The 25000-nt window shown below is 41.1% G+C and overlaps 1 protein-coding gene across 2 annotated transcripts in view; it reads right to left on the bottom strand.

Moving 5' to 3' along the window:
- HEPHL1 (hephaestin like 1) overlaps nt 1-25000 on the bottom strand; it is a 93482-nt gene that overhangs the window by 52913 nt on the left and 15569 nt on the right. For both annotated transcript variants that reach the window (XM_086384024.1, XM_086384025.1), the window contains exons 2-4: nt 14616-14860; nt 7101-7313; nt 6310-6489 (exon numbers count right to left, since the gene is read on the bottom strand). In XM_086384024.1, coding sequence (XP_086240150.1) covers nt 6310-6489; nt 7101-7313; nt 14616-14860 — 638 coding nt within the window. The remainder of the gene's footprint in view (nt 1-6309; nt 6490-7100; nt 7314-14615; nt 14861-25000) is intronic.

Here is a 25000-nt window from a genome sequence, read left to right as displayed (position 1 = left end):
GGACTGGATCTCCTTGCAGTCCAGGGACTCTCAAGAGTCTTCTCCAGCACTACAGTTCAAAAGCATCAATTCTTCAGTGGTCAGCTTTCTTTATGGTCTAACTCTCACATTCATACATGACTACTGGAAAAACCATAGCTTTGACTAGATGGACCTTTGTTGGCAAAGTAATGTCTCTTCTTTTTAATACGCTGTCTATGTTGGTCAAAACTTTTCTTCCAAGGAGCAAGCGTCTTTTAATTTCATGGCTACAGTCACCATCTGCAGTGATTTTGGAGCCCGAAAAAATAAAGTCTGACATTGTTTCCACTGTTTCCCCATCTATCTGCCCTGAAGTGATGGGACCAGATGCCTTGATCTTAGTTTTCTGAATGTTGAATTTTAAGCCAGCTTAAAGGAATGATGCACGTTACTTTTTTTTTTTTTTGCCATTTCTCCCATCCCCATCCCCTGCCTGTTGTAACCACCGGTTTGATCTCTGAATCTATGAGCTTGGTTTTGAGGAGTTTGCTTGTTTGTTAGATTCCACATATAAAAAAGATAATACAGCATTTGCCTTCCGTGTCTGACTTATTTCACTTAGCATAATGCCCTAAAAGTCCATCATGCTGTTGCAAATGGAGAGATCATTCTTTTTTTATGGCTGAATATTCCACTTAATATTCCTTATTATAGGCCACAATTTCTTTATCCATTCATCCATGAGTGGACACAGGCTGTTTCTGTATATTGGCCATTGTAAAAAAAAAAAAAATGCTGCAGTGAACATGGAGGGGAGTGTATGTCCTTTTGAATCAGTGTTTTCATTTTCTTCAGATAAATACCCACGAGTAGAATTGCTGGATCATATGTTAGGTTTTTATTTTTAGTCTTATCAGGCAACTCTATACTGATTTTCATAGTGGTTACACCAATTTACATTAGTTATTTCTTGATAATCGCCATTCTAACAGGTATGAGATGATATTTCATTGTGGTTTTGGTTTGCATTTCCCTGATGAGTAATGATGTTGAGCATCTTTTCACGTACCTATTGGCCATCTGTATTTCTTATTTAGAAAAGTATCTATTCAGATATTCTGTTCATTTTTTAAATAGGGTTGTATGGTTTTTTGCTACTGAATTGTATGAGTTCTTTATATATTTTGGATATTATTTCCTTAGCAGATATATGATTTGCAAATATTTTCTCCCATTCAGTTGGTTGCTTTTCCTCAGTGATGGTTTCCTTTGCTGTGTAGAAGTTTTTAGTTTGAAATAGTTCTACTTGTTTATTTTTGGTTTTATTGCTTTTGCTTTGGTGTCAGATTCAAAAAAATCACTACCAAGACCTATGTCAAGCAGCTTACCATCTATGTTTTCTTATAGGAGTTCTATACTTTCAGATCTTACTTTCAAGTCTTTAATCCAACTTGAGTTAATTTTTGCATATATGTAAGATAGTGGTCTAGTTTCACTCTTTTGCCTGTGGCTGTTCAATTTTCCCAACACCATTTATTGAAGAGACTGTCCTTTTCCTCCTATATATACTTGCACAGGCTTATTTCATGGCTCTCTATTCTGTTCCATTGATCTCTGTGTCTGTTTTTATGCCAATATCGAATTAGTATCAGTTTAGTTCGGTTCAGTCGCTCAGTCACGTTCAACTCTTTGCAACCCCATGAACCGCAGCATGCCAGGCCTCCCTGTCCATCACTAACTCCCAGAGTCCACCCAAACCCATGTCCATCGAGTCGGTGATGCCATCCAACCATCTCATCCTCTGTCATCCCCTTCTCCTCCTGCCCTCAATCTTTCCCAACATCAGGGTCTTTTCAAATGAGTCAGCTCTTTGCATCAGCTCTTTCCATCAGCCCTTCGCATTCAGCTTCAGCATCAGTCCTTCCAATGAATATTCAGGACTGATTTCCTTTAGGATGGACTGGTTGGATCTCCTTGCAGGCTAAGGGACTCTCAAGAGTCTTCTCCAACACCACAGTTCAAAAGCATCAATTCTTCAGCCCTCAGCTTTCTTTATAGTCCAAATCTCACATCCATACATGACCACTGGAAAAACCATAGCCTTGACTGCTGCTGCTGCTGCTAAGTCGCTTCAGTCATGTCCGACTCTATGCGACCCAATGGACGGCAGCCCACCAGGCTCCACCGTCCCTGGGATTCTCCAGGCAAGAACACTGGAGTGGGTTGCCATTTCCTTCTCCAATGCATGAAAGTGAAAAGTGAAAGTGAAGTCGCTCAGTCGTATTCCATGGATACGACTGAGACCCCTACCAGGCTCCTCCGTCCATGGGCTTTTCCAGGCAAGTACTGGAGTGGGGTGCCATTGCCTTCTCCGATAGCCTTGACTAGATGGACCTTTTTTGACAAAGTAACGTCTCTGTTTTTAATATGCTGTCTAGGTTGGTCATAACTTTCCTTCCAAGGAGTAAGCGTCTTTTAATTTCATGGCTGCAATCAACATCTGCAGTGATTTGGGAGCGTAGAAAAATAAAGTCAGCCACTGTTTCCACTGTTTCCCCATCTATTTCCCATGAAGTGATGGGACCAGATGCCATGATCTTTGTTTTCTGAATGTTAAGTTTTAAGCCAACTTTTTCACTCTCCTCTTTCACTTTCATCAAGAGGCTCTTTAGTTCTTCTTCACTTTCTGCCATAAGGGTGGTGTCATCTACATATCTGAGGTTATTGATATTTCTCCCAGTACTCTTGATTCCAGCTTGTGCTTCCTCCAGCCCAGCGTTTCTCATGATGTACTCTGCATAGAAGTTAAATAAGCAGGGTGACAATATACAGCCTTGACGTACTCCTTTTCCTATTTGGAACCAGTCTGTTGTTCCATGTCCAGTTCTAAATGTTACTTCCTGACCTGCACACAGATTTCTCAAGAGGCAGGTCAGGTGGTCTGGTATTCCCATCTCTTTAAGAATTTTCCACAATTTATTGTGATCCACACAGTCAAAGGCTTTGGCATAGTCAATAGAGCAGAAATAGATGTTTAAATTAGTATAGTTTTGTAATAAAATCAAGGAGCATGATGCCTCTAGCTTTGTTCTTTTTCAAGATTGTTTTGGCTATTCAGGGTCTTTAGTGGTTCCATACAAATTTTAGGTTGTTTTTTCTATTTTTGTAAAAATGATATACCATTGAGATTGAAATAGGGATTGCACTGTGTCTGTAGACTGCCTTGAATATTTTAACAATGAGTATTTTAACAATATTAATTCATCTAATTCATGGACACAAAATATCTTTCCATTTATTTGTGTCTTCTTAAATTTTTTTATTAATATCATAGTTTTCAATATATGGGGTTTTCACCTCTTTGGTTAAATTTATTCCTAGATATTTTATTCCTTTTGATGAAATTGTAAATGAGACTGCTTTCTTAACTTCTCTTTCAGATAATTCATTATTAATGTAAAGAAATGCAACAGATTTTTGTGTATTGATTTTATATCCCTCTAATTTACTGGAGTCTTTAGCTTTTCTATATGTAATATGTCATCTGCAAATAGAAACAGTTACTTCTTTGTTTCAGATTTGGATGATTTTTATTTCTTTTCCTTGCCTAACTGCTCTGGCTAGGACTTCCAACACCATGTTGAATCAAAGTGGCAACAGTGTGCATCCTTCCCTTGTTCCTGACCTTAGAGGATTAGCTTTCAGCTTTTGCCATTGAGTATAACCTTAGCTGTGTGATTGTCATATATGGTCTTTATTATGTTAAGGTGTGTTCCATTTATACTGTGTTAAGGGTTTTTATCCTAGATAGGTGTTGAATTTTGTCAGATGCTTTTTCTATGTCTATTGTGATAATCATATATTTATATGCTTAATTTTATTATTGTGGCATACAACTTTAATGGATTTGTGGAAGCTGAATTATCCTTTCATACTTGGAATAAATCTCACTTAATCATGGTTATGAAACTTTTAATGTATTGCTGAATCTGGCTTGCTGATATTTTGTCCAGAATTTTTACATCTATGTTCATCAGGAATATTAGCCTGTATTTTTTCTATTTTTGTGTGGCATCCTTGTCTGGTTTTGGTATCAACACAATGCTGGCTTCATAAAACATGTTTGGAAGAGTTTCTCCCTCTTCTGTTTTTTGGAAGATTCTGAGAAGAATTGGTATTAATTCTTCTTTGAATGCTTGATGGAATTAACTAAAGAAGCCATCTGTTCCTGGACTTTTCTTACTTGGAAGGTTTTTGATTACTGATTACTACTTTCTATTAATCAGTCTGTTAAAAGCCTATTCCATCATGATTCAGTCTTGGTGGGCTGTATGTTTCTAGGAACGTATGCATTTCTTATATGTTATCCAACATGTTGGCATATATTTGTTCATGGTAATTTCTTATGATCCTTTGTGTTTCTCATCTTTCATTTCTGATTTTGTTTATTTGAGTTCTTTCTCTTTTTTCTTAGTGAGTCTAATTAAATATTTTAGTGTCTATTTCATTTTTGTTTTGCCCTTTCTGCTCTGCTGCTACTGCTAAGTCGCTTCAGTCGTGTCCAACTCTGTGCGACCCCATAGACGGCAGCCCACCAGGCTCCTCTGTCCCTGGGATTCTCCAGGCAAGAATACTGGAGTGGGTTGCCATTTCCTTCTCCAATGCATGAAAGTGAAAAGTGAAAGTGAAGTCGCTCAGTCGTGCCCGACTCTTAGCGACCCCATGGACTGCAGCCTACCAGGCTCCTCCATCCATGGGATTTTCCAGGCAAGAGTACTGGAGTGGAGTGCCATTGCTTTCTGCTCTAATTTTCTTTATTTCCTTTCTTCTAGTAATTTTGGGCCCAACTTGTTCTTTTTCTAGTTCTTGAGGTGTAAAGTTAGCTTGCTTACTTGAAATTTTTCTTGTTTTCTGAGATAGGCATTTATTAATATGAACTTCCCCCTTAGAATTCTTTTTGCTGTATCCCATAAAATTTTATATATTACATTTCCATTTTCATTTGTTTCAAGCTTTTTAAAAATTTCTTTTTAGAGTTCTTATTCAACCTATTGACTGTTCAGTAACATGCTGTTTAATTCCACATGTTTGTAAATTTTCTAGTTTTATTCATATAATTAATTTCTAGCCCATTGTGGTCAGAAAAGATGCTTGATGTGATTTCAGTTCTCTTAAGTGTATTAAGACTTATCTGTGGCCTAACACGGATAAGGCAATGGCACCCCACTCCAGTACTCTTGCCTGGAAAATCCCATGGACAGAGGAGCCTGGTAGGCTGCAGTCCACGGGGTCGCTAAGAGTCGGATAAGACTGAGCAACTTCACTTTCACTTTTCACTTTCATGCATTGGAGAAGGAAATGGCAACCCACTCCAGTGTTCTTGCCTGGAGAATCCCAGGGATGAGGGAGCCTGGTGGGCTGCCGTCTATGGCGTCACACAGAGTCAGACACGACTGAAGTGACTTAGCAGTAGCAGTGGCCTAACATATGATCTGTCTTAAAAAATGTTCCATGTGCTCTTGAGAACGATGAGTATCCTATTGGTTTTGGATGGAATGTTCTATAAATATCTGTTAAGTCCATCTGATCTAACATGTTGTTTAACACCAGTATTTCTTAATTGATTTTCTTTCTGGACACCTACATTGCTATAAGTAGGGTATTAAAGTAGTTTGCCATTATGTATTGCTGTCTGTTTTGCCCTTTAATGTCTGTTAATATTTGCCATATATATATATAAGTTCTCCTATGTTGGGTGCATGAATATTTTAAATGTTATCTATTCTTGTTGAATTTACCACTTTATAATTATGTAGACTATTCTTGGTATCCTATTATAGCCTTTGTTTTAAAGTCAATTTAAACTCTGATATAAGTGTAGCTACTCCACCTTTCATTTGGTTTCTATTTGCATGGAATACTTTTTTCCATCCATTCAGTGTCCATCTATATGTGTCCTTAAAATTAAAGTGTGTCTCCTGTAGGTAATGTAATAGATAGGTCTTGGCTTGGTTGTTGTTGCTGTTTAATCTATTTAGTCCGTCTGTGTCTTTTGATTTGAGAATGTAGTCTATTTACATTTAATTGTTGATAAGTGTGTGCTTATTACCATTTTGTTCATTGCTCTCCGTTCTTGTGTCTCCTCTCTGTTCCTTTCTTCTTCTTTGCTCTCTTTCTTTGCTTTAGATTCTGACTGGTATTATGTTTCATCACTTTCTTATTATTCTCATCACTAAGTTATAAATCTTGGAAAGCTCGGTTTGCTATTTCTGTGTGTTTTGTATCCCTTGTAGTGCCAGATACACAAACAACAGTTGGTATGTACTTGATAACATGGGAGACACTCACCATGCATTTTATTACTTCTCTGGAAAACAGCATCTTTTTTGTCAACTGAATCAGGATCAGTGCAGAATTGTCTGATATTGTCATCGAGGTACCAGCTTTGATTCTCATCCACAAGAGTAAACATTATAACAAACTCCCGGTCTACATCAGTCCTTGTTCCTGAATAGCTGTGCAGGATACCTATCAGGAACATTAAAGGAGTAGGAAAAGTTCAAAGTGAACTAAACCAAGATGAGCTTTTCTTTCTGTCAATAGTATCAGATAAATGTGAAGATTTTTAAAGACCTATATCTACAAGAGTAACCCACAACATAAAAGCAGGGAAGGGCTTTGATGGAAATGACAGAACCATGTAAAAGTCATGAAACAGAAATTCTCACAACCACAGACTTGGAAACCTGGCTATCCTTAAAAGAAATATACTTTATTGATAAAAATAGATATATTAAATCAGTTAATAGGGTACAAAGTAGCAAGGTGATTATGTGGGTGAAATAATAAAGCAAAGCATCCCTGGTTATTTGAGTACATTTTACACTTTCCTGTGTGTGGTGTCCGTGTCCGTGTGTAGTTTTTGCATATAGGTTTCAGAATGCGATGATGGTTTTAGGCAGAAGTCTGAGTTATTGTCCCTGCTATGGATCTTCTATGTTAGGAGAATTTCTTTACTCTTACAGAAAGTTAGGAAGAAGAGACACACTTTGTGTGATGCAAGGCGGGTGGGCAAGACAAGACCTGAAGACTATATTCACTTTTCAGCACACTTGGGAAGAGGTTTCTAGGCATCTTACCTTCTTTGCATACCAGCAGTGGGCCAATTAGCCCAGAACAGATGTCCTTAGGGGCATCAATATGTGAATGGTACACCCAAGTCAGGCAGTTTGCATCTGCTGGGGCAGGAGCATATTCTTCTCTCACTGGCCAGACGTAGGTATAGTTTTTGCCAGGAGGAACCATGTCATCATCCTTGTTCCTTCCAGATGTTCCATCTGGATACAGGGCTCCTTTCAAGAAAAATGAAACAGTTAAAACACAGAGATCGCACATTATAGTGGAAAGAGCTAGAGCTTTGAAATCAAACATATATCAGCTAAAATTTATTTGCTACGGGATTTAAGACTTGTTACTTAAATTCTCACTGCCTTGTTTTTCTACCAATAAATCTGGAATCCACCCCACAGAGATGTAAGAACTATATGAGGCACTGTATATTGTGTCCTGCAGAGTCAGATACTTAGTAAATTTTTAAGAGAAGATTAAGAAAAGGTATGCAAGAATACACAGAAGAATTATACCAAAAAGATCTTAATGACTTAGATAACCACAATGGTGTGGTCACCTAGAGCCAGACATCTTGGTCTATGAAGTCAAGTGGGCCTCAGGAAACATTACTGCAAACGAAGCTAGTGGAGGTTATAGAATTCTAACTGAGCTATTTAAAATCCTAAAAGATGATGCTGTTAATTAAAGTGCTGCACTCAATACGCCAGCAAATTTGAAAACTCAGCAATGGCTACAAGTCTGGAAAAGACTGGTTTTCATTCTAATCCCGAAGAAGAGCAATACCAAAGAATATTCACAGTAACAGACAATTGTGCTCATTTCACATGTTAGTAAGATTGTGCTCAAAATTCTTCAAGCTAGGCTTCAGCAGTATGTGAACTGAGAGCTTCTAGATGTACAAGCTGGGCTTAGAAAAGGCAGAGGAACCAGAGATCAAATTGCCAACATAAATTAAATCATAGAGAAAGCAAGGGAATTCCAGAAAAACATCTACTTCTGCTTCATTGACTACATGAAAGCCTTTGACTTGACTGTGGGGATCACAACAAACTGAAGAAAATTCTTAAAGAGATGCGAATATCAAATTTACCTGTCTCCTGAGAAACCTGTGTGTGGGCCAAGAAGCAACAGTTAGAACATTACACTGATCAATGGACTGATTCAAAATGGGGAAAGGAGTACATCAAGGCTGTATATTGTCACCTTGTGTATTTGTGCAGAGAATATCAAGTCAAAGGCTGGGCTGGATGAAGCACAAGCTGGAATCAAGATTGCCAGGAGAAATATCAACAGCCTCAGATATGCAGATAACACCACCCTAATGGCAGAAAGCAAAGAGGAACTAAAGAACCTCTAATGAAAGTGAAAGACAAAAGTAAAACACTTGGCTTAAAACTCAATTTTCAAAAAACTAACGTCATGCCATTTGTGCTTATCACTTTACGGCAAACAGATGGGGAAAAAATGGAAATAGTGGCAGATTTTCTTTTCTTGGGCTCCAAAATCACTGTAGACAGTGACTGTAGCCATGAAATTAAAAGACATCAGCTCCTTGGAAGGAAAGCTATGACAAACCTGGACAGCGTATTAAAAAGCAGAGTTATCATTCTTCCCACAAAGGTCCATCTAGTCAAAGCAATGTTTTTTTTCAGTCATTATGTACACAAGTGAGAGTTGGACGATAAAGAAGGCTGAGCATTGAGGAACTGATGCTTTCAAACTGTGGTGCTGGAGAAGATTCTTGAGAGTCCCTTGGACGGCAAAGAGATCAAACCAGTCCATTCTAATGGAAATCAACCCTGAATATTCACTGGAAGGACTGATGGTAAAGCTGAAGCTCCAATACTTTGTCCACCTGATGTGAAGAGCTGACTCATTGGAAAAGATCCTGATGCTGGGAAAGACTGAAGGCAAGAGGAGAAGGGGACGATGGAGGATGAGATGGTGGATGGCATGACCGACTCAATGGACATGAGTCTGAGCAAGATCCAGGAGATAGTGAAGAACAGGGAATACTGGCATGCTGCAGTTCATGGGGTCACGAGAGTCAGACACTACTTAGTGACTGAACAACAGCAACAACAACAGGTTAAATAGAAGCCAATTCCAGGCGTATTCAAGTCCTTAAGGTAAAAGGCAAAACTGTAAAGCTTTAAGAAAGTAAAATGGGAGAATATCTTCATGGTTTTAGAGTAGGAAGCTTTTTAAAATAATTATAAAATGTACTGATTGTTAAAGAAAGCACTGATAAATTTTAACCACAATTACACTTATGAGCTTTTGCACAATGAAGGAAACTTAAGCAAGGTGAAAAGACAGCCTTCAGAATGGGAGAAAATAATAGCAAATGAAGCAACGGACAAAGAATTAATCTCAAAAATATACAAGCAACACCTGCAGCTCAATTCCAGAAAAATAAATGACCCAATCAAAAAAATGGGCCAAAGAACTAAACAGACATTTCTCCAAAGAAGACATACAGATGGCTAACAAACACATGAAAAGATGCTCAACATCACTCATTATCAGAGACATGCAAATCAAAACCACAATGAGGTGCCATCTCATGCCGATCAGAATGGCTGCTATCCAAAAATCTACAAGCAATAAATGCTGGAAAGGGGGTGGAGAAAAGGGAATCCTCTTACACTGTTGGTGGGAATGCAAACTAGTACAGCCACTATGGAGAACAGTGTGGAGATTCCTTCAAAAACTGGAAATTGCTTGGGGCTGGTGCACTGGGATGACCTGGAAGGATGGTATGGGGAGGGAGGTTAAGGATGGGGAACACGTGTATGCCCATGGCAGATTCATGTCGATGTGTGGCAGAACCAATACAATATTGTAAAGTAATTAGCCTCCAATTAAAATAAATAAATTTAAATTAAAAAAAAAAAACACTGGAAATAGAACTGCTGTATGACCTAGCAATCCCACTGCTGGGCATACACACCAAAGAAACCAGAATTGAAAGAGACACATGTACCCCAACATTCATCACAGCACTGTTTACAATAGCCAGGACATGGACACAACCTAGATGTCCATCAGCAGATGAATGGATAAGAAAGCTGTGGTATATATACACAGCGGAATATTACTCAGCTATTAAAAAGAATGCATTTAAGTCAGTTCTAATGAGGTGGATGAAACTGAAGCTTATTATACAAAGTGAAGTAAGTCAGAAAGAAAAACACCAATACAGTATATTAACGCGTATATATGGAATTTAGAAAGATGGTAATGATGACCCTATATTTGAGACAGCAAAAGAGACACAGATATAAAGAACAGACTTTTGGACTCTGTAGGAGAAGGTGAGGGTGGAATGATTTGAGAGAATAGCATTGAAACATGTATTCAATTATTTCAATTGAAATATGATTTCAATTATCATATGTGAAATAGATCACCAGTCCAAGTTTGATGCATGAAAGCAGGGCACTCAAAGCCAGTGCACTGGGACAACCCTGAGGGATGGGATGGGGAGGGAAGAGGGAGGGGGGTTCAGGATGGGAGACACATGTACACCCATGGCTGATTCATGTATCAGCCATGGCAAAAACCACTACAATATTGTAAAGTAATTAGCCTCCAATTATAATAAATAAATTAATTTTAAAAAGAAAACAAACAAAAAAGAAAGTTAAGAAGTTCTGTTCATTAAAAGATACCTTAAAAGAATGAAAAAGCAAGTCACATATTCACGACATACATAACTGATGAAAGGATTCATATTCAAAATAAAGTACTCCGTCAACTAAGTGACAAAAAAAACCAGAAAATCCCATAGGAAAATAGTAAAGGTATTGGTATGGGATCAGTATTTAGAAAAAAAAAACACTTAATTTAATAAATTTCATTACAGGGAAACCCTAGATTACAATGACAATGATATAGCACTACGGACCTAACAAATAGGCAAACATTTCTAAAGTTGGTAGTGTTCAGTGTTGTTGGGAATGTACAGCAACTGGAATTTTCATACACTGCTGTTAAGAATATAATTGGTACAACCACTTTGGAAAACCAGAGTTATCTACTAAATTTGAACGTAGGTATGTATATTTTCACTCTTAGATATGTTTCTTAGAGAAGCATATGCAACTGGAGCAGAAAGCATGTAAGAATGTTCACAGCAGTATTTCTCAGGAGTCAAAAAACAGCAGAGCACTCAAATACCTATCAAGAATGTAATAGAAAAGTAAACGATAGTATATTCATATACAGCTGGGTTCAGAAAACATTTCCTGTGAAGAGTCTGAGTATAAATATTTTAGGCTTTGCAGATTTCTGTCTCAAAATCTTAGTTTTTCCCCCAACTTCATATATATATAAAGCATTCTTAACTCATGGGCTATATAAAAACATGTCCCGTGGACCATAGGTTGCCAATCCCTGATGTAGAGGAAAACTGTGGGCGTGCATTCTAAATCACTTCAGTTTGACTCTTTGAGACCCTATGGACTGTAGCCCACCAGGCTCTCGTGTCCATGAAATTCTCAGCAAGAATACTGGAGTGCGTTGCCATGCCCTCCTCCCTGGATCTTCCCAACCAAGGGATTGAACCCGAGTCTCTAATGTCTCCTGCACTGGCAGGCAAGTTCTTTACCACTAGTGCCACGTGGGAAGCACAAGATGAAAATCACACAGCATCGAAAGTGGTCTACAGATGGGAATGACTATCCACTCCAGTTCTTCCCTGGAGAATTCCATGGACAGAGGAGCTTGGTAGGCTACAACCAAAGGGTCGGACATGTCTGAGCAACTAACACACACACATAAATTTTGGAGCAGAAATCAGTGAAGGAGGAAATAGAAAACTGTAAAATAGATGAATCCAGAAGTTAGTTAGTTCCTTGCAAAAGATCAACAAAATTGAGAAAACTTTATATAGACTGCCAAGAAAGAGAGAGGGCCCCAGTTACCAAAACCAGGAATGAAAAATGGGGTGTCATTTTAGAGACTTAGAGAAATTAAAAAGACTATGAAGGGACTATTACAAATAATTTTATGCCAAAATATTAGACAACTTAGATAAAACTGAAAAATTTCTGGAGAGAAACAAATTACTAAAACTGACTTAAGAATAAATAAAGAATTGGAATAGACCTAATACACAAAGAAACTGTTTAACAATTAAGATTCTCCCCTCAAACAAAACCCAGGCTCAGATGGTTTCACTTATAAATTCTATGAAATACTGAGAAGAAATGATACCAGTCCATTACAGAATCTTTCAGGGAATAGAGAAAGGAATAGTTCCAAATTCACCCTGTGAAGCAAACAGTACCTTGACACCAAAACCAGATTAAAAATACCATAAGAAAGGAAAACTATAGACCAGTATTCCTCATAAGGGTACACCAAAAAAGTCTAACAAAATACTAGCAAACCCCAGCAATATAGAAAAAGAATTACATACCATGTCCAAATGGAATTTATCCTATGACTGCAAAGTTGGTTTAACATTCAAAAATAAACTAAGGTAACAAAATATATTAATAAAATAAAGGACAAAAACTACACCCTCGTCTCAAAAGAGGCAGAAAACAAACAAAATCTAGTGCTTATCAAGTTAAAAACTTTTAACAGTCTAGGAGTAGATGGGAATTTCCTTAACCTGATAAAGTATATCTAAGAAAAATCCATGGCTAGCCTCTTGCTTAACGGGAGGGAGACAACATGCTTTCTTCGTAATGAGAACAAGGCAAGAATGTCTGCTCTCACCACTATTATTAAATATTGTCCTGAAGGTTCTAGCCAGTGCAATAAGGCAAAAGAAAAAATTAAAGGTTTACCAATTGGTAAGGAAGAAATAAAACTCTGTTTATTCATAGTGGCATGATTCAGTATTTAGAAAATTCTAAGGAACCCTTTAAGCATCTATTAAAAAACAAGTTTAACGAGATAATAAGATTCAAGATAAACATATAAAAACCAAGTGTATTTATTTACACTAGCAACAACCAAAAATGAAATTAAGAACACTATTCCATATATAATAGTATCAGAAAGAATAAAATACTAATTCTGAATAAATTGAGCAAAAGAATGCAAATCTTGTGCGCTAAAATCTAAGACATTGTTTAGAGACATTTATGATCTAAATTTTATGCTCATATTGGAAGAGTCAATATTTCCCAGATGGTAATTCATCTTTCAATGCAGACAACAGTTTTTCCCCAACTGATCAATAGACTCAATGCAACCCTCATCAAAATCAATTAACTTTTTTGGTAAAAATTAACAAGCTGATCTGATATTTATTGATATGAAAATGCAAAGAACCTAGAAAAGCTTAAAAGTCTTTTTTTAAAAAGCAAGGTTGGAGATCTTATACTTACCAATTTCAAAACTTACTATAAATTTATAGTAAGCAAAATAACACAGCATTGGTGAAAGGATAAGCAGATAGAATCAGTAGAATGGTATTGAGAACCTTGAAATAAACCTTTATAGTTATAGTCATTGATTTTCTACTATAGCCTATGATTCATTTATCTTTTTCCCAATACCTAGAGTCAGTCTCTGATATCTGGTGGGCACCCAGTGGAAGGTCCATGAAGGTAAAGAATTTTTTGTGCTCACTTTCAACTATTCAGAACTAACCAGATCAGTGACCAGGAGCTTTGCTGCACTTCAGGCGGAGGAAAATGGCCAAGAACAAAGGGGGCTCCGCATCTCGTGTCCTTCATCAGTGGTGCCTGCTCTGGCTACTTAGACAGACCTGGTCGTGGCAACTGCCAAGCCAGTCTGGCTGCCTTAGGACATTCACCACAATCCAGAAGCTTCCCTTTATGATAAAGTGAACTGCATCCAAGGTAAGGTTACTGTTCCCGGCGTATTCCTCAGAGTCAGGGTGTAGCACGTTTAGTACCATTTAACCCATTCCAACTGATCACGAGCAAGAATGCAGTGAGGGATGAGAAAAATATTTCTGAAGATTGAGAAATGGTTCCCATTTCAAAAGTCCAAGAGTGCCCTTATACTTTTTTTTAACCTTAGGGAGAACTCAGGGAATTGCACTATTGAAACTCTTGAAGTGCAAACAAGAAGACAGGGCAGCTTCAGAAAGGAAGCACCACAGACAGTAGCTTTAAGCAGGCAAGTTGAGGCCCACGAGCACAGTGACACTCTCTCCACAGCCGAGGCTGTTACTGGACAGGACATGGGAACCCATCACGCATGCTGGTCTTTATCCAGTGTGAGACCCGGTCATGACTGATTGACAAGGAAGGTTAGTGTGCCTCGGGGCTGTGCTGGAGCACGTGCCAAGGGACCTCAGCACCTACCCCTGTAGCAACATAGAGGAAGAAAGGAGGGAGGGAGGAAATAAGGGAAAGAAAAAGGAAGAAGAGGAAGAGAAGGTAGGGACAGAGGCAGGTGGGGTGAGGAGGAGGCAGGGAGAAGTTAAAAGAACACATGTTACCACTGTGCTTTTAGAATCCTGCTCACCATAGCTGACAATTGCGTTACTTAGGAAGGAGAGACAAGACACCTATAATATGATTGATATTTACCTTCTGAGTCCTTGTTGTAGAAAACGCCATGTGGATGCAAAGAGTAAGGGCGGGACGCAAAGTTCTTTAAATGGATGACAATCACATCACCCACTTCAGCCTTCAAGATGGGACCCAAGAATCCAAGCCAGGGAGGCTTGGGGATCTCCTTGGAATAGGTCTCATCTGTGTAATGTCTGTAAACAGCCTTTTTGTAAAGACTTCCTATTCTGTTGGGCCCTCTTTCCAGATATAAGGTTGCAAGCCTGAAAGTAAGAAGGAAAATATTTTATAATTAAAGCTAAAAGAGAAATCCTAATAGCTTACCTTAATAGTTCATCAAGTGCTTACAAGTATGATTTCTCATTTGGTGTTCACCATAGCACTTCAGCCTCTGTAGAGTTGGTAAGATTATCCTCAATTTATTAGAGAGGAAATGGAGGCCAAGAGTTAAGTGACAAGCTGAAAGGCACAAATAGTATTCACAACCAAACTAAAACAGAACCAAGATATTTGCAGTCCATTTGCCCCTTTTCATTCAATACAATCCCATTCACTTTTTCATTTAACACTATGCTAAAGCTGAAACTCCAGTACTCTGGCCACCTCATGCGAAGAGTTGACTCATTGGAAAAGACTCTGATGCTGGGAGGGATTGGGGACAAGAGAAGGGGACGACAGAGGATGAGATGGCTGGATGGCATCACTGACTCGATGGACGTGAGTCTGAGTGAACTCCGGGAGTTGGTGTTGGACAGGGAGGCCTGGCATGCTGCGATTCATGGGATCTCAAAGAGTCGGACACAACTGAACGACTGATCTGATCTGATGCACTTACTGCATTCTAAGTAAGAGTTTATGATCCAATATTGAAAAAATTAAGTAACTGCACAGAGAAATTTATGATTAAGTGCCAACTGACTGGTTGATGCAATGGATATAGGCTCCATTTTTCTAGGGATATATTTATTCACAGAAGGAAAAGATTGCTGTGGATCAAAGAGGTCAGAAACACCTCATGAAAAATGCAGAGATTAAGGAGAAGTAAGATTGGGTAAAAAAATGGAAAACTTGAAGATACTAAGCAGGGGTGGAGCTTGAGCAACAAGGAGGAAGAAGTATGGGTGATCTGGGGGAGAGTGGTTTATAAGCTGGGGCTCAGGGGTGAATTGGAGAAGGCAATGGCACCCACTCCAGTACTCTTGCCTGGAAAATCCCATGGACAGAGGAGCCTGGCAGGCTGTAGTCCATGGGGTCGTGAAGAGTCGGACACGACTGAGAGACTTCACTTTCACTTTTCACTTTCATGCATTGGAGAAGGAAATGACAACCCACTCCAGTGTTCTTGCCTGGAGAACCCCAGGGATGGGGGAGCCTGGTGGGCTGCCGTCTATGGGGTCGCACAGACTCGGACACGACTGAAGCAACTTAGCAGCAGCAGCAGTAGGGGTGGATGGTGAGGAGTGAGCAGTATGGCTGCATGAAAAATCTGGGGAAAGACTGGTAATGAACTTTATCATATGGTTATCATAGGTTGAAGCATTTAGAATTTATCCTGGAAGCTCTGAAGACTCACTGAGGTTTCTCATAAAATGGGTGACATGATAATCAGTATTTAAGGATGGTGCAATAAGTATTATTGCAGTGGTGTGTAAGTTTTAAAGGAGTCAGGCAAAGAGAATACCAAAGATGGGGGGCAGGGAGGCTGTTTGGAGACCAGGAGGGTGTGGTGCAACAGAAAAGACATGGATGTGAAAAAAATAAGATTCTAGGACGTGAAGTGTCCAGATACCCTCCTGGAACCCCAGAGTAAAAGGGAGACTCAGTCCCAGAGTCTGGGAGCCTGAGACAATAGCAGTGCTAATGACACTACTTTGGAGGTGGCCATACCATCTTCTCCTGGGGGTGGAACCCCCTTCCTCACTCTCAATCTATGTGCTTAGTGTGGGACTCCAATCCCAGAAGTACTAGCTTCTGCTTGAACAAAACTCCTGGGTACAGCCATCCCAGTGTAGCTGTGTCTAATCAGGTGATGAGAGGCAAGTCCCACTGTCGCACACACTCCTGCCTGTGTGCATGCATTCCCTCTCAGTCACTCAACAGACTGTGAGTATCTCAAGCCCTGTACTCGAGAAAAAGGGCAAAGAGTTGAAGGAGCTCTCATTCTAGAAGGAAGAGTTATTGAAACCAAGCAGGACCTTGTGGGGCCTTCCCAGTGACAGATCCCTGGTGTCCCCTGCCTCTTGTTTGTAGAAAAGTTTTAGTCTCCTAGGTATTCCCCAAGATCCAAAGAGCAAGTTTAACCAGAGAAGTGAGAAAATGCAGAAACAAAGACAAGACAAAGTAATAGTTTAGCTGTAAAACAAAGTCAAAGGCCTTTAGTTCCTCCTCAAGAGCTACAGACAATATTCTGCATCACAACCTTGAGTTGTTTTGCAGATACTAAATCCTGCACCAAGAGGAAAAAGTTAACTACGTGCTGACCACCAGCATGTCAACCCCAGATGAGTAGGAAACAGGTTGATGGTGTTGACTCCCAAACACCACCATCACCTCACCACCAGTCCGTCAGAAGGATCACATGAACTGATCACATACCCTCGATCTCACTTTAAAAAACCCTCCCTGAAAACCACTGGGGCATTTGGGTCTTTTGAGCATGAGCTGCCTGTTATCTTTGCTTGGCCCCACGTTGAGTGCCTTGCAACAAATGCTGTACTCTCCTTCACCACAGCCTGGTATCGGTAAACATGCTTTGCTACGCACTGGGTAAGTGGATCCATGTTTGCTTCAGTAACATTATGAGAACACAGGCATCTAATCTGGGGCATAAAATGTATCAGGTGAGGTTTCCTAGATGAAGTTGGGCCTAAATATGGTCTCAAAGAGCAGAGACAAGTTACCCAAGCAAAGAAGATGGAAAGAGCTGATATGGCAGACACTTTGCCAACTTAGCACCCACACCACATTCTTTGGTCTAAGGGCAAGCCTTCCGCATTCTCATTCTGTGTGCATGGGTGGGGCTCTGCACCCACCTCCCGCAATGGAAAAAGTGACTCAACCTGACCGATCAGCACACCGACCACGTCGTTGGTGGAGCACTCTGTGACTGGTGGAGGGGTGGCTCATGGCCCACACTTGGACAACTCCAACCAACCAAGCCACCCTGGACCACAGTGATTGCTTCAGGGACAGCCATAGCGTGGCTGGTTGGTTAAATCCGAGGAAATCCAGGAACTTGTGAAGGATAGCATTTTGTGTACTCAGAACTGGGAACGTGAGTCTAGAGCTTTTGGCAACCATATGGCCAGCCCAAGGAGAGAATCTGCTGGGGACTTGTACGTTCCTCTCATCTCTTAAATTTTGCTATTTGCTTCTCCTCTCTAACAACTCCAACTTGCTTTCATCATGATATAACTTTTCACTTTTCTCTTTCTCATTTACTGTATCTTCCATTCTCTTTTATTCATGTCCAACTCGTCATGGCCCCATGGACTGTACCCCACCATGCTCCTTTGTCCACAGGATTTTCCAGGCTAGAACACTGGAGTGGGTAGCCATTTCCTCCTCCAGGGGATCTTCCCAACCCAGGGATCAAACCTGAGTCTCCTACATCGGAAGGCGGGTTCTTTACCACTAGCACCACCTGGGAAGCCCAGGATATAATTACATCTATAATTAACAGTCATTGAAGATTCTTGAGCAGGGAAATCTGACCATATATCTTTGTTTCAGGAAGACAATTTTCCCATATCTAACGTCTCTTCATCTGATTTCAACCCACCTGCTTCTGCTCACTTGAGCAAATTTTCTGAGCTTGCACCTCTGAATACAAGGCCTGCCTGGCTGACAGAGACTATTTACCTTCATGCTTGATTTGCAGGATTTTATTCCTTGGTATCTGACCACAGCTTGGCTGAAACACCCTCTCCCAGTGGCCTGAATATGGCTTCTGCTTGCCTTGTCAGATCTGGTTCTTTCTTTAGCCAACTGGAGAAGATTCACTGTCTCTCTTTACTTCTACATCATCTTTCCCCAATTCTTCTCCTCTCTTCTTCCCTCTTTCTGCGTCCTATTCAAGTAGATAACTCTCTCTCTCTCTCTCTCTTTTTTTTTTTTTTTGGCTGCACACTGTGAGACTTTCAGGATCTTAGTTGTCCAAACAGGGATTGAGCCCAGGCCAAAACAGTAAAAGGGCCAAGTCCTAAATACTGAACTATCAGGAATCTCCCTAGAATTTCTTGGTAGATGGATCCATAGCAGGTCTGATAGTCTCTGTATTAGCTAATGGGTTTCTGTTAACCTCATTAAGATTAGCACTTAATTAAACACTACTTTTCCAGTAGTCATGTATGGATGTGAGAGTTGGACTATAAAGAAAGCTGAGCTCTGAAGAATTGATGCTTTTGAACTGTGGTGTTGGAGAAGACTCTTGAGAGTCCCTTGGACTGCAAGGAGATCCAATCGGTCCATCCTAAAGGAAATCAGTCCTGAATATTCATTGGAAGGACTGATACTGAAGCTGAAACTCCAATACTTCGGCCACCTGATGTGAAGAGCTGACTCATTTGAAAAGACCCTGATACTGGGACAGACTGAAGGCAGGAGGAGAAGGGGATGACAGAGGATGAGATGGTTGGGTGGCATCACCGACTCAATGGACATGAGTTTGAGTAAACCCCAGGAGTTGGTGATGGACAGGGAGGCCTGGCGTGCTGCAGTCCATGGAATTGCAAAGAGTCAGACATGACTGAGCAATTGCACTGAACTGAACTGAAAAACTATAGGCCAAAAGGTTAAATAACAGGTATTTTCAAGGCTTCATGTTCATTTTCTTGAAGAGATCAACAAATGATCAGATACAAGTGGCTCAAATCCAAGCTCCCAAGCAGTCCCTTTGGCAAAGATCCCAGCAGTCTCTAGTGTGAATAGTAGTTTTGCCCATCCCGTAGACTTTTCAGGATGATGCAACCAGAGATCTATGTACTCTATGTACACACTTCAGTACTCAGCCTTTCCTTCAAATTAGAGTTGAATAAATGTTTTAGCAAGTATCAGTTGAAAGAGCCTAATATTGTTTATCTGCCCAGAGGACCAGATTACTAGCCTTCCCAGGCGCCCACATGTGCCAACCTTCCCTGCCCTTGTTGTAGAGTCAGTATGGGGGGAGGTTCCTATGACAAAGGAGAAAGCCAAGGGTTCAGGCCCCCCAAAGAAAAGCCGGAGGTGAGCCTGACCTGAGAAAGGCCAGCACTCCAGAAATCATAGGGCCAGTCCTGCCAGAGGAAGCAAAGCTCTCTCTCACCCAGATGCCAGCTTCAACTTCCAATCCAGATAATGGAGACAATGAGACAGGAATCCTGACAAAAGGACTGGAGAATTATAACAATGATTTTCGTATCAAAAGCCTTGACATATCAATATTTCTTCAGCTGCTGACTAAATAATAATAATAACTGGGTAAATAAATTATGGCACAGTCATACCACTTCAGAGAAGGCAATGGCAACCCACTCCAGTACTCTTGCCTGAAAATCCCATGGATGGAGAAGCCTGGTAGGCTGCAGTCCATGGGGATGCTTCGTCCAACATGACTGAACGACTTCACTTTCACTTTCACGCATTGGAGAAGGAAATGGCAACCCACTCCAGTGTTCTTGCCTGGAGAATCCCAGGGATGGCGGAGCCTGGTGGGCTGCCATCTGTGGGGTCGCACAGAGTCGGATACGACTGAAGCGACTTAGCAGCAGCAGCAGCATACCACTTGGTTTCCCAGGTGGCTCAGTGGTAAAGAATCAGCCTCCAATGCAGGAGACACAGGTTCAATCCCTGAGCTGGGAAGATTCCCTGGAGGAAGAAACTGCAACCCACTCCAGTATTCTTGCCTGGGAAATCCCATGGACAGAGAAGCCTAGCAGGCTGCAGTCCAAGGGGTCTTAAAGAGTTGGATATGATTTAGCAACTGCAATGGCACCCCACTCCAGTACTCTTGCCTGGAAAATCCCATGGACGGAGGAGCCTGGTGGGCTGCAGTCCATGGGGTAGCTAAGAGTCGAACATGACTAAGCTACTTCCCTTTCACTTTTCACTTTCATGCATTGGAGAAGGAAATGGCAACCCACTCCAGTGTTCTTGCTTGGAGAATCCCGGGACGGCGGAGCCTGGTGGGCTGCCATCTATGGGGTCGCACAGAGTTGGACACGACTGAAGCGACTTAGCAGCAACACACACACCCACATACCACTTAGCCATACATAAGAATTAGATGTTTTTACAGGTAGAAGGATGGTGTGATTATCAAATACTAAATGGTAAAAGCAAATTTCAGCATGTAAAGTGTGTAAAGTATGCTGTTTGTGTATTTTTAAAACAGTGTATATACACACATATGCAAAGAAAACATTTGAAAAGTGGCCAGGGAAACCATAAAGTGTAGCTTCTGGGACTTGGGACTGAGGCCACAGACAGGAGCAAGAAGGGAAGAGAACTTTACTTTTTTTACATTTAATTCTATGTATTTCCATTTATTTCTCCATGCTACTTTTTAAAATTAAGATGTAACTCATACATACAATGGAATATTACTAAACTATGAAAATGAACGAAATCGAGCCATTTGCAGAGATGTGGCTGGACCTAGAGACTGTCATACAGAGTGAAGCAAATCAGAAAGAGAAAAACAAATATTTTATATTACCACACATATGTGGAACCTAAAAAAATTGTACAGATGAACCTATTTGCAAAGCAGAAATACAGACGCAGAAGTAGAGAGCAAACATATGCACATCAAGGAGGGAAAGGGATGGTGGGATGAATTGGGAAATTGGGATTGACATATTTACATTATTATGTATAAAATAGTTAACTTCAGTTCAGTTCAGTTCAGTTCAGTCTCTCAGTCGTGTCTGACTCTTCGTGACCCCATGAATCGCAGCACGCCAGGCCTCCCTGTTCATCACCAACTCCCGGAGTTCACTCAGACTCACGTCCATCGAGTCAGTGATGCCATCCAGCCATCTCATCCTTTGTCGTCCCCTTCTCCTCCTGCCCCCAATACCCCCAGCATCAGAGTCTTTTCCAATGAGTTGACTCTTCGCATGAGGTGGCCAAAGTACTGGAGTTTCACCTTCAATATCATTCCCTCCAAAGAAATCCCAGGGTTGATCTCCTTTAGAATGGACTGGTTGGATCTCCTTGCAGTCCAAGGGACTCTCAAGAGTCTTCTCCAACACCACAGTTCAAAAGCATCAATTCTTCAGCGCTCAGCCTTCTTCACAGTCCAACTCTCACATCCATACATGACCACAGGAAAAACCATAGCCTTGACTAGATGGACCTTTGTTGGCAAAGTAATATCTCTGCTTTTCAATATGCTATCTAGGTTAGTCATAACTTTCCTTCCAAGGAGTAAGTGTCTTTTAATTTCATGGCTGCAATCACCATCTGCAATGATTTTGAAGCCCAAAAAATAAAGTCTGACACTGTTTCCACTGTTTCCCCATCTATTTCCCATGAAATGATGGGACCGGATGCCATGATCTTTGTTTTCTGAATGTTGAGCTTAAGCCAACTTTTCCACTCTCCACTTTCTCTTTCATCAAGAGGCTTTTTAGTTCCTCTTCACTTTCTGCCATAAGGATGGTAACTAATGAGGACTTACTCTATAGAACAGGGAACTCTACTCAATACTCTATGGTGACCTAAAGGGAAGAAAATCTAAAAGGGGGGGACATATGAATACATATAGCTGATTTACTTTGCTGTACAGCAGAAATTAACACAGCATTGTAAAGCTACTATACTCCAACAAAAAATTTTAAAGAGTTTACTTTTACTCACCCTCTTCCCTACTGTGGGAATGTTTTACTTTGTACCAGTGTACTTACTTTCATAATAAAAACAAGCCTACATTTTATTTAGACAAGAGAGTACAGCCTGTTTGGCTACTGAGGGGTCAAACTTTCCTCCTATGTGACTTCTACCTCTGAAAACCCAGCTGGCACCATGAAGTGTGCTGTGAGGATGAGCTCTCCTTCCCTGCAGGGAAGACTTAGCATCCTGATCCGGGAGCACAACACCTGCTCAGCCTCTGGACTGACAAGTCTAAGTCCACTCTCTCAGCCTCAGGACTCAGGTCTTGGGGACACTTCGATCTGTGCACACTTGGTCTTCCTCCTCCACTGAGCCTACATGTGCCTGCCCAGCTGCAAGCCTTCACCTCTGCTGGTCCGTAGGGCCAAAGCCTACATTTCCCTGTGCAAGGGAATGGGATCAAAAGTCTGGATGCCTGATAGTGGGGCTCTATTATAGAGGCTCTTGTGTTTCTCAGCTTCACTTGCAACTTGGATGGTCATGTGACACAGTTCTAGCCAAAAAGATGTGAACACATATCATTCCTTGGTGCATCTCTGAACTCAGCTGGTAGAGACGCTTTCTGTCCTTTGATTTCGCATTATCCAGGCCTAAAATGAAGACATGAACAATGGATCTTTGGCAGCCTTCCTGAGAGACTGAAGAAGAGGGTAAGTCAAGTGGAAAGCCAAAAGAACCTGGGACCCTAACGATTGCCAACCTCTGGTTCTCTTTTGTGTAAGTCAGTAAATACACTTAAGCCAGTGTTTCGGGGGCTTCTGTTAACTAGAAACTGAGCATAAATCCTAACTGGGGAGGCTGCTCAGAAGGAGAAGGAGGAGGAAGGGTAGAGGAGAACTGAGTCATCCTCACTAACTGGTCCTGGAGCAGGCGGAGTTGCCTGGCTTTATACTGGTCACCAAGTAAGCCAACATCTGAGCAAGGGTTAGATTCAGAATTTCTGGTGTCCGCTCTAAGCTCAGCTTGATGGGTAAAAAGTTATAATGAGTTATTTGTAGGAGCTTGCAGGCTTTGCAGGGAGAGACGCACCTCTGCCCTCCTCACTTCTCTGCTCTGGGTTCGTAGTGTGGGCATACATGCACACGTACATATGCTGCTGCTGCGTCGCTTCAGTCGTGTCCGACTCTGTGCGACCCCATAGACGGCAGCCCACCAAACTTCCCATCCCTGGGATTCTCCAGGCAAGAACACTAGAGTGGGTTGCCATTTCCTTCTCCAATGCATGAAAGTGAAAAGTGAAAGTGAAGTCGCTCGGTCGTGTCCGACTGTAGCGACCCCGTGGACTGCAGCCTACCAGGCTCCTCAGTCCATGGGATTTTCCAGGCAAGAGTACTGGAGTGGGGTATATACCCATGTGCAAATGTCTGCTGAGCAAGAGTTCCTCACTGTGAGTTGTCTGCAGAGCCACCCAGACAGAAGGTGAGGATATCAGAGGGATGGGAAGTGCATATACTGCGTATTTCAGCAGTGAGTTATATATTGACTTGTGTTGCACATTCCTGGATGGGTATCAGTCTTATCACCTTGTGAAATGGAGTATTTCCTGCCATATCAATAAACAAGGATGTCACAACCATCAGCGATTTCAGCCTTTCAAATGTAAATTTCTGAGACCTGGAAGAACAGTGTCATCTGTCCGCAGCCATTAGCCATCCCGCCCCCCACCCCCATAAGTGTTGAGCAGCTGGTGGGTGGTGGGTGGGGCACGTGAGAAAGTGGCAGCCTGGCCATGTCCGCCCCTCCCTGCAGTGAGCAGCGAGTCAAGGATACAGAGCAGGTTGCTGGTCCCAGACAGCTGAGACGCAAATGAAAGGAATGATTTCAGTGAGCCCAGACACTTATACATCTTCTGATACATAGAAGAGTGCTAAATTCCATAATTTGAGATATCTGGTTTTCCTTAATTAACAATAATCTTTTGATATTCAAATTACCTGACCCTTGCTGCAAACTTCTATGTAGTCTGACTCCTCACCCACCCACCTTCTTGGAAACAGTTCTCTCAGGGTCACTTGAGATGCTGTATCTTGGGTTTAAAGTCCTAACAATTCCCACTGAATAAACATAATTCTTAACTTTTAGATTGCATTTTTTTTAGATTGTATTTTTTCAGTTGACAACCTAAGCAGCCAGTGGTCACTCCAAGGTCCATATAATCAAAGCCATGGTCTGTTCCAGTAGTCATGTATGGATGTGAGAGCTGGACCATAAAGAAGGCTAAGTGTTAAACATTTGATGCTTTTGAACTGTGGTGCTTGAGAAGACTCTTGAGAGTCCCTTGGACTGCAAGGAGATTGAACCAGTTGATTCTAAAGGAAATCAACCCTGAATATTCATTGGAAGGACTGATGCTGAAGCTGAAGCTCCAATATTTTGGCCACCTGATGCAAAGAGCCAACTCAATGGAAAAGACCCTGATGCTGGGAAAGACTGAGGGCAGAAAAAGAAGGGGATGACAGAGGATGGGATGATTGGATGGCATCATCAACTCAATGGACATGAGTTTGAGCAAATTCCAGGAGACAGTGAAG

Source organism: Bos grunniens, chromosome 29 (assembly GCF_055505025.1).
Source record: "Bos grunniens cultivar Pamir isolate PY7600 chromosome 29, Bosgru_T2T1.0, whole genome shotgun sequence".
Lineage (NCBI taxonomy): Eukaryota > Metazoa > Chordata > Mammalia > Artiodactyla > Bovidae > Bos > Bos grunniens.
Note: the sequence above shows the minus strand (reverse complement) of the source record. Positions and strands in the feature narration are given on the sequence as shown.